The 17,720-nt window shown below is 42.7% G+C and overlaps 2 protein-coding genes across 2 annotated transcripts; both read right to left on the minus strand.

The window, feature by feature from the left end:
• Positions 1-2,063: 2,063 nt before the first annotated feature.
• LOC116628658 (zinc finger protein OZF-like) lies at positions 2,064-4,541 on the minus strand. Its single transcript, XM_032399022.1, has 2 exons — positions 4,437-4,541; positions 2,064-4,237 (listed from the first exon to the last, which is right to left on the minus strand). Exons 1-2 carry the CDS (start codon positions 4,539-4,541, stop codon positions 2,951-2,953), a joined length of 1,392 nt encoding a protein of 463 aa, XP_032254913.1. The 3' UTR covers positions 2,064-2,950.
• On the minus strand, positions 4,143-16,914 carry LOC116628663 (translation initiation factor IF-2-like). The gene is made up of 2 exons (XM_032399026.1): positions 16,441-16,914; positions 4,143-4,913 (listed from the first exon to the last, which is right to left on the minus strand). Exons 1-2 carry the CDS (start codon positions 16,894-16,896, stop codon positions 4,875-4,877), a joined length of 495 nt encoding a protein of 164 aa, XP_032254917.1. The 5' UTR covers positions 16,897-16,914; the 3' UTR covers positions 4,143-4,874.
• Positions 16,915-17,720: the final 806 nt, after the last annotated feature.

Raw genomic sequence — 17,720 nt, forward strand, 5'->3', positions numbered from 1 at the left:
AGTCTGGATGACCACTGCTCTGGGCCTGTTATAAGAGATACCCATAATCCTAATGGAAGCAACCTCTTTGAATACAGAGTCAAACCTGGCTGCTAAGGGGTCAATAAAGAAAATCAACTATGTATAACAATTAACCTCAGTATGTTAAAACTCTCAGGTAAAGAGAAAATGGAAGCAGTGACCTTACATTTATAAAAACGAATGGGTTTCTATTGTAAACAGAGACAGGAAATTGATATTTAGCAGAGACCAAAGTGAATGAGTGATTCAGGAAGTGAGCAGTTATCTCCACAGCAAGCGATGGAAGAAAATGCCAGAATAACTATGTGTGAAAGTCCGGTATCCGTAACTGAAATCCAGTGGCAACTTGCTGGAGAAGATTGAGGATGTCAAGTTAAAAAAATCCCAGGATAGGGGCGCCTGGGTGGCTCAGTCATTGGGCGTCTGCCTTCGGCTCAGGTCATGATCCCAGGGTCCTGGGCTCGAGCCCCGCATCTGGGTCCCAGCTCGGCGGGAAGCCTGCTTCTTCCCCTTCCACTCCCCCTGCTTGTGTTCCTGCTCTCGCTATCTCTCTCTCTGTGTCAAATAAATAAATAAATAAATAAATAAATAAATAAATAAAATCCCAGGATAGTGGTGTTAAGTATAGACATTAGAAATTATCGTGGAGAACCATATCCTATTTGAAAATAGCTATATGAAGAAGAAATAAAGGACTGCTGTACAGTATAATTTTTTGTTTTATTATAATCACTATACATTTTTATTTGTTTTAATTAGTTTTATCTTTTTAAGTTTTTATTTATTTATTTGACAGAGAGAGACGAAGCGAGAGAAGGAGTACAAGCAGGGGGAGTGGGAGAGGGAGAAGCAGGCTCCCTGCTGAGCAGGGAGCCCGGTGTGGGGCTCGATCCCAGGACCCTGAGACCATGACCTGAGCTGAAAGCAGATGCTTAACCAACTGAGCCACCCAGGCACCCCTAGTTTTAAATATATATATTTTAAAAAGTAAGTATGGTTGTATATTCATGGATGGAACAAAACAGAGTTCGAAGAGCCATCTTGCAAATGAGATAAAGCACGTGTGTTCATCATGGTCTTGTTACTACAGCACGCTTCCTCAGTCAGTAAAGATTTACTGAGCATCTACTCTATTTCTACTTCTACTTAGCTTCTGTGAACTTATAAAACTCTAAGGTATGGAACCTACCTTTAAGGTGATTATTGAACATCAAGGAACCACTAAGTACTAAAGTCCATGTGAATAAATGCTACAGAAATTCAAAGAAAGAAGAAATGAGTGCTGGGGCACCTGGGTGGCTCAGTCGTTAAGCGTCTGCCTTCAGCTCAGGTCATAGGATGGAGTCCCACATGGGGCTCCCTGCTCAGCAGGGACCCTGCTTCTCCCTCTCCCTCTGCTGCTCCCCCTGCCTGTGTTCTCTCTGTCAAATAAATAAATAAATAAACAATCTTAAAAAAAAAAAGAAGAGATGAGTGCTGAAAGCAGCTGATGAAGGTGAATCATCATCATCACCATCATCATCATCATCCAAGACTATGTATGTGTTAAACCATAAAATGAAGTTTGAGAGGCAGATATTAGGAAGGTAAATAAGGAGGGTATCCTGATTGCAGTTAGCATATGGTCAAAGTTTTGGGAAGTAGGAGAGAAAGTGGGAACTGCCTGGCTGAAATGTATCTCAAAGGGAGAGTGGTGTTTACTGTAAGGGGAAACAGGCTGAGAAAGCAACAACAAAAAAGTCATAAAGTAGCAGCTTTATGATAGTCTCTTACACTTGTGCTCATAGTTTTTAAATCCATTGCATAATTCGCTAAAGTAGGCTCCTTTTCCAAAACCATTAAATTTGTTTAGTTATCAAATGCTTTTAAAAAATAGTTTGATTATAAAACAATGCATAGGCATTACAGAAAATTTGGAAAAGATTAACTGGCCAACTTAAAATCACAGGTTTCTGAGATAAATCTTCATATTTTCAGGCTATTATCTCTGTAATCACAGGACAAAGACAAGAGACCAACAGACTTTTCTAGATGTATGGGATCTCAAGTTTTATTCTCATTCACGTGGTCTTTACATGTTTAAGGTATGGAAACAACAAATGCATTTTCCAATTTCATCTTTTCTTGGTAACCTGCTCAAGACTTTAGAACTGTTTTCTAGTTCCTTTTCACCTGGGACATGATAGTGACCAATTCAACTTAATAGAAAAAATTTATATTGCAACATTAAATTTGGGTGGATTCTAGGTAAGCCAGCCTTTACCAACAATTTGATTCATTCTTTTTGAGGATTTATCAAACACCATATTCTTAATCAAGACCCCAACCTTCCTACTGCAATAATTAGCATAATTTATACTATTTTATGTCTCAATCTCCTTGAATACTCATGGTATGTTTAATTTTGGAGGACCAATACAAAGGTAATAAATAGCATGTAGTCTATATCTTTATTGAATTCCTAATAACTACTACATCCTCACATTGTAAATCAGACCTGTTGTAGAATAAATAAGTCACAATTTGAGAGTCACATCTATAAAAACATGCATTGGTAATAAATAAAATAAATGTGGATCTTAAAGATCAATTAATCAGGCCTTCCAATTTTTTAGGTGAGTAAATTAAGGCATGAAGAGGTAAAGTGACTTACCCTAAAGTAAGTAATAGACCTAGTTGGTAATAGAGCTGAGATTGGAACCCAGGACCTTTAAAACCCAGAGATGTGTGCCTCCCACTAAACCATGTGGCCACTCTAATTAACAGTTTTCATGATCCTCCTTCTGTTTCCCTGGGAAGGGTCTCCACAGTAGCCAGACCCTCAAGGCATTCAGAGGATTTCTCTCCAGTGCGAGATTTTTCATGTCGAATAGAAGAGTTTTGTCTAAATGTTTTCCTACACTCAGTATGTATATTTGGTTTCTCCCCACTATGAATTTTCTGGTGTTTTGTAAGATATGTGCTCTGAGGCTTTTCCACATTCATTACATTTGTAGAGTTTCTCTTCAGTATGAGTTTTCTGATGTTTTTTAAGGTCTGTCCTCCGGCTAAAGGCTCTGCTACATTTACTGCACTCATAAAGTTTCTCTCCAGTATGAATGATTTGATGTTGAATAAGGCCTGAGCAGTAACTAAAGGCTTTTCCACATTCACTGCATTTACAGGATTTTTCACTAAAATGAGTTTTCTGGTGATTTGTAAGGCTTGCACTCTGACTGAAGGCTTTTCCACATACGTTACATTTATAGGGATTCTCTCCAGTGTGAGTTCTCTGATGTTGAATAAGTGCTGACGTATCACTAAAGGCTTGTCCGCAGTCATTGCATTTATAGAGCTTCTCTCCAGTATGAATTCTCTGATGTTGAATAAGAGCTGAACAGAAACTGAAAGCTTTCCCACAATGATTACATTCATAGGGCTTCTCTCCAGTGTGAGTTCTCTGATGCTGAATATGCCCTGAGCGGTCGCTGAAAGCTTTCCCACATTCATGACATTTGTAGGGTTTTTCTCCGGTATGAACCCTCATGTGTTGTGTAAGGAATGAACTCTGGGTGAAAGTTTTCTCACATTCATTACATTTATATGGTTTATCACCTGTATGACTTCTCTGATGTTGAGCAAGGTATGTCCTTCTGCTAAAGGTTTGTCCACATTCCTTACATTCATAGGGCTTCTCTCCAGTATGAGTTCTCTGATGTCGAACAAGAGCTGAGTAGTTACCAAAGGCCTTCCCACATTCATCACACTCATAGGGCTTCTCTCCAGTGTGAATTCTTTGATGCTGAATAAGGGCTGAACAATCACTAAAGGCATTCCCACATTCACTGCATTTGTATGGTTTCTCTCCAGTATGTGTTCTCTGATGTTGAATGAGGTCTGAACAGTAACTGAAAGCTTTCCCACAGTTACTACATTCATAAGGTTTCTCCCCAGTGTGGATGATATGATGTCGAATAAGAACTGAGTGATCACTGAAAGCTTTTCCACAGTCATTACATTCATAGGGCTTTTCTCCCGTATGAATTCTCTGATGTTGAGTACGATGTGCACTCTGACTGAAGGTTTTACCACATTCATTGCATTCATAAGGCTTCTCTCCAGTATGAATTCTCTGATGTAGAGTAAGATGCGTGCTCTGGCTAAAAGCCTTTCCGCATTCCAGACACTTGTAGGGCTTCTCCCCGTGTGAATTCTTTGATGCTGAGTAAGGTATGTGCTACGACTGAATGTCTTGCCACATTCAGTACATTCATATGGTCTCTCCCCACTATGAATTCTCTGATGTTGCGTAAGGACTGAGCAATAACTGAAGGCCTTCCCACATTCATTGCATTTGTAGGGCCTTTCTCCTGTATGAGTCTTCTGATGGTTTGTTAGGTGGGAACTCTGGTTAAATCCCTTTCCACATACATTACATTTATAGGGTCGCTCTCCAGTATGAGTCCTTTCATGTTGAACAAGAGCAGTGTGGTCTCTGAAGGTTTTCCCACATCCACCACATTTACGAGGTTTCTTTCCATCACACTTCCTTTGTATAATTAACTCTGAGTTTTGTTTGAAGATTTTTCCATGTGTACCATGTTCATGAAAACACTCTTGTATAAGATCACTCTGTTCTGAAACTATTGATTGTAGAGTGAAAACTTTTCCAAATTCATTAGATTCTGTATCTCCTTCTTTGGCAGGAATTTCCATACAGGTGACTTTATCGTGTCCCAGATACTTCTCCTGGTTTAAGTGCTGATTCTTAAACTGTTCTCTAGACTTCCAGGTATCTCCCAGTAGAGACTTTCTCTTTTTAAGTTCTGTGTTTATTCCTCGGGATGGGCCTTCTTTAAAAATGTCCTGCAGCTCTATTGTTGATTTCTCAGCTTTAGGTCCAGACTTGCCATCTAAAAGACATAAAAATACAAATCCACTGTGTCCAAAGCTGGAAGAAGAGAAGGTGTTCGGTGAGGAATGGGGTAATGAAATTGTAATACTGAGAATATACAACACAGGGGATATAAATGTAACCTAGTAATCCAGGGAGGGGTTAGCTGTAAATGCTAGTGGTGTGAAAGAGTCTGATTTAAAACAAAGTAATCAAAGAGAATGGAACAGACATTGTCGGGAGAGAAGGTGATTTGGGAAAAGGCTAAATTGTAGAGATTAGAAAAGAGAAAAACATGAAGATGAGCGGGTATTAAGAAAGGAAACTATTATCCTAAAGCCCATTAAGAGCTCTTTAAATGTCTCTTTAAAAAAAACTTTTCTTTTGGGGCACCTGGCTGGCTCAGTCAGTGGAATGTGCGACTCTTGATCTCGGGGTTGTGAGTTCGAGCCCCATGTTGGGTGTAGAGATTACATAAAAATAAGATCTTTGAAAAAAAAAACCAAACTCTTCTTTTAAATTTGTTTTTTTGACTTCCACAAAGCAATACCTTTACCTACTCCCTCTTTGTTGAATAACTGCTGCTGACATTATTGCTTTACATTTAATGAAAGAAGAGCAGAAACCAGGTCTAAAGAAAAAAAAGGTTGAAACAGGAGAAATTTACTTTTTTGAAATGAAAAATAATTCTCACGGCTTTCCAATGATATGTATTTCTTTTTTACTCTCGGTCATGGACAGAAAAGATAAGGAACATTAAGCATAGAGGACAAAAGAGAGATGACCCTTCTTTTTGTATATCAGCATATCTAGAAGTTGTCTTTAACTATGGGTTCATACTTAAGATTGAGTTACTAATATGTTGATTGAAAGTTAAGTGTTTGTGTGTAAGGACATAAGGAACGGGTTTCACTGCAGGATTACTGGGCAGGGGCCTGGCTGTTTCATTAGACGACCCCCCAAACGTTGGCACCTATAGCATTTTATTTTGGGCTGATTACTTTCCCCAGAATGAAATACTTCGACCTTGTACTTGGGGAGGAAGTGGTATGTGGAAGCCTGACTGCCCATCTTCTGAGTCAACTGAAAGGAAGAACTGGGGGGAGGGTCTCTCTATTCAGTGAGTAGATTTTTTTTTAAGATTTTTATTTTATTTATTTGAGAGAGTGAAAGCGAGAGAGATCACAGAGGGAGAGGGAGAAGCAGACTTGCCGCTGAGTGGAGAGCCCCATCTGGGGCTCGAGCCCAGAACCCCGGGATCATGACCTGAGCCGAAGGCAGAAGCTTAACTGACTGAGCCACCCAGGTGCCCCAGTGAGTAGATTTTTTAAAAACATTTTGTTTATTTATTTAGAGAGAGCATGAGCAGGAGGAGGGGCAGAGGGAGAGAGAGAATCCTCAAGCAGATTCCCTGCTGAGCTCAAAGCCTGAAACAGGGCTCGATATCACCACCCTGAGATCATGACCTGAGCCAAAATCAAGAATCATCCTCTTAATTGACCGAACCACCCAGGTGCCTCAGTAAGTAGTAGATTTTCACTTAAACATCTGTTTTCGGTGTGAACCCCAGATCATAGCATGTAATAAGCAAACATTAAACATGAGGAATTAATTATTTTATTAACTGTACTTCTAACATTGAACATTCATTCCTCATTTAACTAGTTTATTATTGCTTCTCCTGCCCCCAAAGCCTTTCTTGCCTTCCTTATTTTGCCCAACTAATTCTTGACCATATTTTAGAGCCCCACTCAAATTACACTAGTCCCGGGGCGCCTGGGTGGCTCAGTCGTTAGGCGTCTGCCTTCGGCTCAGGTCATGATCCCAGAGTCCTGGGATCGAGCCCCGCATCAGGGCTCCCCGCTCTGCAGGAAGCCTGCTTCTCCCTCTCCCACTCCCCCTGCTTGTGTTCCCTCTCTCGCTGTGTCTCTCTCTGTCAAATAAATAAATAAAATCTTAAAAAAAAAAAAAAATTACACTAGTCCCATGACATTCCTAACTCTCGTTTTCCTGATGTCCCACAGTATTTACTGTACTGTTTTAACTTCTGATTTTAGTCCTTAAAAGCAGTGCCTTATACTGTTTATCCATTATGTTGTGTGTGCATATGCGTGTCTCCAGAGTCAGCGTTTCATGTCTTAGAGGAAGGAAACTTGAATGACTTTTGTGGGTGTGGAGTTAATACTTAGTGAGTTTATGCCAAGCTGACTCACAATATTGGCATAGCTAATCCTCCTAACAAGCCTGGGAAGTGGAAAACGGAATCTTTACTTTGGGAGAGGTTCAGGGTGTTGAAGTCACTTGCCTCAAGTTACACACAAGCCCGAATTCCAGAGTCCAGGGTTCATCTCTGCTGCCCTAGGAAGCAGATGGAGCAGATGCTAAAGGTTGAAGACAGAAAATCCTGAGTTTTAATCCCAGCTTTCTACTGACTATCTGTGTGACATCAGGGGAAGCCCCCCATTTGGCCTCTTTCCAATCCTCAATATTACTTATAGCGTGATTTTTTTTTTCAACTCCTTAAATTCTTCTCAAACTTTCTAGATACAGGTCCTTCATGTTTTGATCCATTGCCAACCCAGCCTCGCCATTTGTCACTCTCACACATGCCTTATATCCAACCACACTGTGTTTACTTCCTAGACATTTATCAAATTTCTCACGTCTCCGGGCATGTGTTGATCTTTTATCTAGAACTCCCCTTCTGCCACCTACTGTTTGCTGAGCTACTTCCAGCTCACTCTTCAGGACTCAGTTCTAACATCATCTACTCTAAGCTCCTTATCTATATTCTCATTGCCTCTATAATAATAAAATAATTCCTATAAATAATAACAGCTGATACTTAATCATGCTTAGAACCATCACTGTTCTAAGTACTTTACATGTATTTAATCACTTAATCCCTTACTGGAACTCCAGGAGGTAGAAGCTATTATTATCTTCATTTTATGAGTGAGGAAAAGGGGCATAAAAGTGTACAGTCCCACGCAGTGACCTCCAGCCACGTGACTGCCGAACACTAGAAATATGCCTGCATTAAACTCAGCTGTGCTGCAAGTGTAAAATACATACCAGATTTTGAAGATTCAAGAGAAAAAGGGAAAATATCTCAGTAATAAAGTTTTATTTTGATTAATCGTTAAAATGTTTTAGGCATATGGGATTTGATAAAAATATTCTTAAAATTAATTTTACCTCTTTTTCATTACTTTTCTCGAGCATGACTAGTAGAAAATTTAAAATTACACATGTGGGTTGCATTTTAGTTCCACTGGTCCACGCTGGCTTCAAGACATGAAGACATTTTGTGCAAGGCTGCAGAGCTAGTATGTGGCAGAGCCAGGATTAAACCCAGCCTCAGAGCCCCCTCTTCACCACTGCTCCCATGCTCAGTCTGCATTACCCCATCACAGCACTCACCAGTGTCTTTACTAACCTCTGAGCTTCCGGAGATTAGAGACTAGAGTCTTTAACCTCTGAGCCCTCAGCTCCTGGCAGAGTGTCTGGTACACAGAGTATGCCTGATGAATGTCTGGTGAGTGGACAGATGCCGGTGGTCTTCTTCTGAGAATGCCGCAATGACAGCAGGGTTTTTATTTTTTTAAGATTTATTTATTTTAGAGAGAGAAAGAGAGAGAGTAGGGGGAGGAGCAGAGGGAGAGAATCTTCAAGCAGGCTCCCCACTGAGTACGGAGCACAACATGGGGCTCGATCTCGTGACCCATGAGATCACAGCCTGAACTGAAACCAAGAGTCCAACACTCAACCGACTGAGCCACCCAGGCGCCCTGACAGCAGTTTTTCAAGATTAGTCTGGCCACCCTTTTTTTTTTTTTTTTTGCACCTAAACCCTGGAAATTATTTAAAGAAAAAGGTAAGATAAAGCCACCACCCTAATATTTGGGACAGTAAATGTTTGATAGTACCTACTTTTCAAATAATCACAGGCATAAGAGCTACGAAGGATAGTCAACCTGTAAACCATAAGCACCACTGAGGAGACAATTTTTCACAGATACCCGCTGTTAAGAGGCACAAACAAACCATGAGAGGAACCCGAGGAGTAGTCAGAGAATTAGGCGAATCAGAGCTTCACATTGTCACGCACGACCTGAAAAGATGGTTTCACAAAGGACAGTGCTCTCAATTTTATCTGAGAAGAGAAAAGGGGGTTAAGGAAATGCCATCAGATTCTTCTGGAAGGAAAGGAGTAATGTCCTTTACAAGCATATTTACAATACAGTAGTGAGAGACAAATTATAGAGCATATAGATATGGCAGGGATGCTGGACTTATGAAACTGGGAATTAAAGCTACTATGATTAATGTGGTAAGTGCTCTAACGGATAAAGTAGACAGCATGCAAGAACAGATGGGCAATGTAAGGAGAACCAAAAAAAAGCAAGAGTTTTTTTTTTAAGATTTATTTATTTGAGAGAGAGCACGAGCAGGGGGAGGGGCAAAGGGAGAGGGAGAGAAAGAATCTCAAGCAGACTTGGCGCTGAGCAGGGAGTCGGACGTGGGGCTCGATCTCAAGACCCTGAGATCCTGACCTGAGCTGAAATCAAGAGTCGGACACTTAACCAACTGAGCCATCCAGGCACCCAACATGCTAGAGATTTTTTAAAAAACTAACAAATGAAGAATGCCTTTGATGAACTCATCAGTAGACTGGACACAGTTAACGAAAGACTCTCCAAGAGGCTATATCAATAGAACTTTCAAAAACTGAAAAGCAAAGAGTATAAAGACTGAAAAAAAACCAAAACACCAGACACTTGTGAACCTTGTCCTATGTATCCCTTCATCTGTCTGTTCATCTGTAACCTTTATCATATCCTTGATAATATACTAAACTGGTCGACATATGTGTTTCCCTGGGTTCTGTGAGCTGTTCTAGCAAGTGATGGAATCCAAGGAGGGAGGTCATGGGGGCCATGTGAAGTGGGGGCCGTCTGTGGAGACTGAGCACTTACCCGGTGGTCTTTGCTAACTCTAATTAGTGTCAAAACTGAAGTGATTTTTAGGGTGCTCAGTTGGTGTCACAGGGAATTGCTTGGTGTGGGGAAAAAAAATCCCCCACATTTGGTGTCAGAAGTGTCCTCTGTGGTAGTCGTGTGAGATTACGGGAGAAACCCAGGAGTGTGTTTGGTAAAGGAAGATAGACCTACAACATATGTGTCTACTGTCCAAATAGACTGCAATTACCAGTTTGTATCACAGAAAAAAATCTTTTCCTGGGCAGCAACACTCTTTACAAACGGGACTGAGTTGGACTGAGCCAATACTTATATTTCAATTTGATCATTTTTATGAAGAAAAGGCACATCTGACAATTAGAATAATGCCAACTGATTATCTTTCTCCTTCCAAGCATCTTTAGGATATCTCTGTTTTGAGTAAATGACTGAATTAATAAACTTTTATTCTTTCAACATATATTTATTGAACACCGTGCTAAATACTGACAATACTGTGCTGAGCAAAAAACCTGATAGTACCTGATCTCATAGAGCTGAGTGTCCAGGAGATAAACAACAGTCACACAAACACACACATAATTGTAGTGGTGACAAGTGTCACAAAGAAGAGTCATACGACGCTATGAGAGTCTCTAGTAAGGCCATCTGACCCGGCCAGGGTTTCAGGAGAGCTTATTTGAAGAGACAATGCTGAACTAATTTCTGAAGGATGCTTGGAGTCGCCTTGGCGACAAAGCAGAGCAAACAGGAAGTGCAAGGAGAGGTGGGGAGGGTGAGAAACAGAAGGAGGCCAGTGTGGACAGAGCTCCTCGGGCTGTCTGTGCTGAATGGGGGCGGGGGGGACAGAGGCCAGCTACAGGGGGCCCACAGGCCACGCAGAAGAATTCAGTCTTCAACCCGACAGCAAGAAGCAGTCATTTCAGAGGAGGAGATGGAAGATGACAAAGCCATATCGGAGTGTTAAAAAGGATCTCTCCGGCAGTAGGCAGGGAGGTGAAAAGGCCAGAATGGACATAAAAGAATATTTGTGTGGATGCCCCAGAAATCGAGGCAAGGTGAGAATGTGGATTCGAGAGACAGCAGAGACAGAAAGCAGTGATGGATTTGCAACATACGGGGGAGGGACAGGCCGTGGGGACACAGTGGGCAAGAAGGGACAGGAACGGCGCACTTCTGGGTTTCTGGAACTTCTCTAACACGACCAGCAGATGCGGCCTCTTCACCATGACGAGGCTCACTGATGGACAACCAAGTGTGTCTCTTGGGTTTTTTATGTGATCACTGCAGAAGTGATTAAGTTCTTCAGGATGAAGGGAAATGATACCAGATGGAAATTCTGATCCCCCAAAAGAACTTAAGAGTACTAGAAATAGTAAATATCTGGGTAGATGAAAATTTATTTTTAAGAGTTTGTTTTTATCTTTTTAATTTTTTTTATCATACATGTGACTGTTTAAAGGAAAAATTATAATCTAATTGCCTTGTACATTTCACAACATATGTACAGGTAATACATGAAACAACTAGAACAAAAGAAGAGGGTGTGATAATGGGATCTATATGGTTGTAAGGTTTCACATTTTATTTATTTATTTTTTTTTAAGATTTATTTACTTATTTTAGAGATAGAGCAAGAGTAGGAGAGGCTGAGAGAGAGGGAGAGAGAATCTCAAGCAGACCCCCGATGAGCACAGAGCCCCACTCGGGGCTCGATCTCACAACCCTGAGATCATGACCTGAGCTGAAACCAAGAGCTGGATGCTCAACTGACTGAGCCACCCAGGAGCCCCTAAGGTTTCACGTTTTAATGTGAAGGGAAACATTAATGCTAAGAAGCCTGTGAAGAATTAAGGGTGCATAGTGTAATCCCTAGAGGGACTACTAAAAATAATAATGAAAAGGAGCACAGCTAAAAGCTAATAAGAAAATTGAAAACAAATATTTAAAAATATTTAAGTAGTCTATGAAATAGAAGGAAAGGAAAATCAGGGGAAAACAAGGGGACAAACATAAAGCAAATAATAAAGTGGTGAGACAAATCCAAACATACTAGTAATTACTAATATAATTCAAATAGTCTAAACCAGGGACCAACAAATTATGATGCCCGAGGGCCAATCTGGCCCAATGCCTCTTTCTGAAAATAAAGTTTTACTGGATCATAGCTGCACCCATTCATTTACATATTGTCTATTGCTGCTTTCTCTCTTTACTCTTTTTACCACTCTTTGCAGAGTTGAGTGGATGTGACAAACTAAATGGCCCATGAAGTCTGAAGTATTTCCCATTTGGCTCTTGAATAAAAAGTCTGTCTAATCCTCGTCTAAGCTCCCTGATTAAAAGGCAGGGATCATCAGAATAAGACAAACTATATGCTTTCTACAAGAGACATATTTCATATATGAAGACACAGGTCAAGGGTAAATAGATAGAGACAGATTTACTATGCAAACTGTAAGTGTAAGAAGGCTGGGCGGGTATGCTGTCAGATAATAATAGATTTCAAGATAGAATATTATCAGAGCTGAAGAAGGACATTTCTTAATTTTCAACAGCCATGTCTCAGCAATTGACCAAATGCAATTTAAAAATACAGTTAGAACAGGAGATCTGAATAACACTATCAAGCACCTTGACCTGTTTGATACTTTAGTATATGACATCCAACAACTGCTGAGTTCCCAGTTCTTTAAGTCCACGTGGTATCTTCCCTAGATAGACCAGATGTTAGGCCAAAACAATTTTCAGTAAGTTTAAAAAGATGGGAATCAGCATCTGAGCTGAGACTTGCACTTCTAGCCACAGTGAAATACTGAGAATCAGATGTATCCTCCTGCCTGGAACAACCAAAAAATATATGAACAATGACGAAATCTGAAGTGACAATATATATTTTGACAGCAGACAAAATACATGAAACAATGGTTTTTAAGATACCAGACATCCAGCAGTAAAGGTGACCCTGAGACACAGACACAGATGGGGAGAGCCCCACAACTGCCCTAGTGTGTAGGCAGCCTCTAAGACGATCCTCAGTGATCCTTGTATCCTGGCCGTCCCAGCCTTGTGTAATTCCCTTCTCTTGAGTAACCTGCTCCAACTAATAAAATATGGCAACATTGAGGGAATGATTAGGTCACAAAAGAATGTTATTTTGTCTTGGTAGCAGATTCTCTCTCTTGCTGACTTCGGAGAGGCAAGCTAGAATACTGGAGGTCTGTGTGACAAGGGACCAAGGGTGGCCTCCCATCCAACAGCCAACAAGAAACTAAGTCCCGTGGTCCAATAACGCAACAAACGGAATCCTGCAACAACCACAGAAATAAGTGAGGAAGTGAATCTTTTGCACAACCTTGCAAAAGACCCTGAGGTAGAGGACCCAGCTAAGCCGTGTTCAGACTCCTGACCCCGGGATAATAAATGCGTGTTGTTTTAAGCCATGTTGTTTTAAGTTTTCAGGACGATTTGTTACATAGCAATGGATAACTAGTACATCCAACGGACTGCCTTGAGCGTTTCCAGGCTGTAGCACAGAGTTAGGGAATCCATACATAAGAACTGAACAGATGGAACGCAGAGTCTGAGGAGGCCCACGTGGCTGGAGTTTGTAGAACAGAGTACTGAGAAAAGAGACATATGTAGAGAGAACTCTGGAGATCTGTGGAGGGTCCCCCTTGAGTATTTAGCAAGGCACAGATCACCATATGCATGTGAGGAAACTACTCAAGGCCAGGAAAAGAACTATTTAACAGTATTAGAGGTAACAGTGCTCAGAGCTCAAACAGGGCCCATTCTGACAGCCATAGTACAAAACTGCGTGATACACAAAACACTGTGTTGAATCCACAGAATAGCCATGTTAATATGAGGGAATAAATAGCTCTCGGCTGAGAACTGCTTTGGTCCCACTTAACAAATCTTAAAAGCAAGACCTGAAAGGATCAAACTGTTTCCAAGTAACTTAAATGCATCCCAGATAAAAGCTCATAAATATTTTTAGGAACACAAACATACCTAGCATCCAAAAAGATAAAATTAATACTGTCTGGCATCCAAACAAAGATTACTAGGGAAAAAAAGAAGAAAAATCACAAACCACAATGAAAAAGAATCAGTCAATAAAAACCAATCTGAACAAACACATGTGATAATTACAACTGATGTAGTTACATTGCACATGTCCAAAATGAGTAGAGAATAGCAGGCAAAATTTTTTCAAAAGGCTCAAAATGAACTCAGAGATAAAAACTAAGAAGATCAAGATGAAAAATGCAGTGATAGGTTAATGGCAAATTAGACACTGCAAAGTAAAGATTGGTGAACTTGAAGACAGCAATAAAACTATCCAGAAAGAAACAGAGAGAAAAGATCATCTTTTCAAAAGAATGAACAGAGTATCAGGCAAATCTAAACCAACTAGTATTTGTGCAATTGAAATCTACAGATTGGGGGAGTGGGGCAGAAAAAATACTTGAAGAAATAGTAGCTAAAAATTGTACAAATTTGATGAAAACTACAGACCCAAGAAGCTCAACAAATTCTAAGCACAGAAACACGGAGAAAACTAAACCAATGCACATAATAATCAAATCAGTCAAAACTACTGACAAAGAGAAAATCTTAAACAGAGAAAAAAGACACATTAGAAATAGAATACAGACAACACATCAGAAACAAAGCAATCTAGCAGACTGTGGAGCAACCTCTTCAAAGTACTTACAGAAAGAAAAAAATTGTGTCACCTCAGAATTTTATATAGAGAGGAAATACCTTTCAAAAATGAAAATAAAATGGGGCGCCTGGGTGGCTCAGTTGCTTAAGCGTCTGCCTTCAGCTCAGGTCATGATCCCAGGGTCCTGGGATTGAGTCCCACGTCGGGCTCCCTACTTCTCTCTCTCCCTCTCCCTCTGCCCGCCCTCTGTTTGTGCTCTCTCAAATAAATAAATAGAATCTTTCAAAAAAATAAAAAAAGTTAAGTAACTATTCTAAGCCCATCATACAATCAATAAAGCTCAAACGAGCACTGAAGTTCAAACGGGTTTGCTTTTCAAAACCAGGCTGAATGAAAAGTTATGTTCACAGAAAAAATTCATGTACATGAATATTTAGAGCAGTACAATTCATAATTACCCAAAACTGGAAACAATCCAAATGTTCTTTAACGGATGAACAGATTAAAACAACACTGGTATATCTATTTAGTGGAATGTTCCAAAGGAATCTCAAAGGCATGGTGCTGAGTGACAGTTGCCAGTCCCAAAACGTTATACAGGGTAAGATTCCATCCATCCATCCATTCCATTCCATCCCGGAAAAGACAAACTAGAGAGATGGGGACCAGTCCGCGGCTGCCCGAGGTTAACAGTGGGAGAGAGGTGTGAATATAATAAAGGGAGAGCACAAGGCCGGTTTCAGGAGTCAGTGAAACAGCTCTGCGTCCTGATTGTGGCGGTGGTTTGCTTGCACGCTTCTGAACATGGTAGAACTGCACGCCCCTCTCCTATCAATTTTACTGTCTGATAATTTTGAAACTAACCAAACCAGGCCGTTTTCATTAAGCCACGATGGATAAAAGGCTGGCGTGGGAGAAGGGGTCACGGGAAGTGACACAGGAGGGGCTTTGCTCCTGGCTCCCACCGGCGCTCCCTACAGGACCCCCCCCCCCCCCCCCCCCCGAAGCCCTCCTCCCCCCCCCCCCCCCCCCACTCCCCCCCGGGGGGGCAAGGCCCCCGCCCCCCCCCGCCCCCCCCCCCACGCCCCCCCCCCCCCCCAGCCCAGGAAGCCTTCTTCCCACCTACTCCTACAAACTTCTCTCCCTGGAAAGGAAAGCCGCCTGTCCTCACATCCCGTCCGCACCTCACCCCTGTGCTGTACGGATACCGGTCTCTGTGATTCGTCCCGCAGAGCCGACCTCCTGGGCCTGCAGGTACACAGGCAGGCTCAAGAAGGGGGGTGTGAGACTCGTGCTGTGTGAGTAACCTCGGGAGCCTGGTTAGAGGACATGAGCTGGCCTCCAGGTCAGAACGGGCCCTTCTGTTGCGAACACCAAGAGCTACAAATCTTGTCTCCAAGCGGGGCTGGCCCCCCAGGATGGAATCCCCGAGGGGGGGCAGACACAGAGCCCGGGCTCCTTGAAAATACAGAAACACGAAAACATGGAAATGCAGCTTGCTCCAAACTGCACGGAGGCGAACAAATGTTTGACTGCAGACCCTGTTATTCACCCTCCGAATACGGCCCTTATATGGGGATGGTCGTCCGTCTCAGCCGAGGGGAGGACGCTCTGCCAGGGCTCCCAGCCGGGACTGCAGGCTGGCCGTCTCCACGGGGCTTCCCAGCTGATGAGGCTGGAGGCTGTAAGCACCCGATCTGGTGCAGCTCTGCCTTATTCTCCTTTACTGCCTCCTATCCCCTCCACTATGAGCAGATCCCTTTCCTCGCCTGCTTTTATTAGTTCCTATAATAATAATAATGTTTTCTTTCCTCTTCCGCACCGAAACGCGGCTGTTGTGAGTCTTTTGTGCAGAACACCCCCCCCGCCGCACCCGGTCCCTGTCTCACCTCGCTCTCCCTGCACAGCGCGGGGTGCTGCGGCCGCCCGGGCATCACGGGCTCCGCGGCCGCGCCACCGAGGGCCCGCTCCCCTAGGGGCCCTCCCTGCGGACACCCGCCTCCTTGCGGCCTCCGGACCCCAGGCCGGACCCCGTCACGCTCCGGGGAGCCCCTAGCGCCGGGCTCCGAGGCCCGGACGCCGCCCGGCCGAGCACCCGCCGAGACGCACCGCAGATCCGGGGCCTGGAGGGGCGTCGGCGCCCGGACCCCCGCGCCGCTCGCGGGCAACAGCTGCCGCAGCTGAGAAGGTGACAGAGCAAGGCCCTGTGAAACTTCGGGACCTGCCAGGCCTGGCCCACCAGCCCCGAGCAAGGACACCAACCACCCGGTCCCGACACCGATCCCGGAGGAACTACGGTTCGGCGGCTCTCGGCCCCGCGGGACCCGCTCCTTCCCCGGGGACATTTCCCAGATGCGTCTGCGGCTGCGCGGACTCGGGGCGGGGCGGGGCTAGAGCCCATCCACGTGACTCTAAGTGGGCGGGTCTTCCGGGCTGGGCGGGTCTCGGTCTCCAGGACGCCGCCCCAGTAACTGGGGTATACCTGAGTAATTTGCACGCACCGAAGTGCCTCCGCAAAGGAGAGAGGCGGGTTCCTACCTTCTTTTCTTAAACCGTAATGAAAAATCATAGAGCCACAGGAAAATCAGACTCCTTCATTTCAGGATGGCGATAGACAATGACTGTTAAACACAAACTGTGTGCTAGGCACTCTTCTAAGCACCTTACATGTATTATCTCATTTGAAAAAGCAAAAATCGGCTCTGCCATAGACCAGACTCAGAGGACACTGATAGAGCCTGCTGCAAAGTTAACAGCAAATATTTCTCCCAAAATCATACTGGAGCTGTAAATTTCACCATGATCCTCTTTGAATAATTACTGCTTTCTTATCAATGATATCTTTGCCTTGCTGCTCCCACTTAAAAAATGGTCGAGAAATCTTCTTTGCTAAAATCAGAGACTGTCAGAAACTATTTGACATCACTGTCAGGATATATATATATATATATATATATATATATATATATATGCATGAGTGTGTGTGGAAAGAAATGCATCTGAGCTTGAACCTGGATCCTGTAGATTCACAAATCTAAATAAAGAGCTAGTTTTACAAACTTCTCAGGAATGTATACATATTGTAAAGAAAAAAATATGTGTCCTTAAAGAGAAATAATAGAAATTAATGGTCTGCTTGCATAACATTTTTTTCAAATATTTTTGAAAG

This window comes from Phoca vitulina, unplaced genomic scaffold, assembly GCF_004348235.1.
Source record: "Phoca vitulina isolate PV1807 unplaced genomic scaffold, GSC_HSeal_1.0 scaffold125, whole genome shotgun sequence".
Classification (NCBI taxonomy): domain Eukaryota; kingdom Metazoa; phylum Chordata; class Mammalia; order Carnivora; family Phocidae; genus Phoca; species Phoca vitulina.

Bases quoted from the DNA above. Each gene is read 5' to 3' on its own strand.
- LOC116628663 (XM_032399026.1), bottom strand. From the start codon at position 16,896: ATGTCCCCGGGGAAGGAGCGGGTCCCGCGGGGCCGAGAGCCGCCGAAC. The intron at 4,914-16,440 runs GTGAGACAGGGA...TATGTCTTTTAG, and splicing joins CGCTGTGCAGGGAGAGCGAG to ATGGCAAGTCTGGACCTAAA.
- LOC116628658 (XM_032399022.1), bottom strand. From the start codon at position 4,541: ATGGAAAGAAACCTCGTAAATGTGGTGGATGTGGGAAAACCTTCAGAG. The intron at 4,238-4,436 runs GTAATGTATGTG...ATTCAGTCGTAG, and splicing joins TGGAGAGCGACCCTATAAAT to CACATACCTTACTCAGCATC.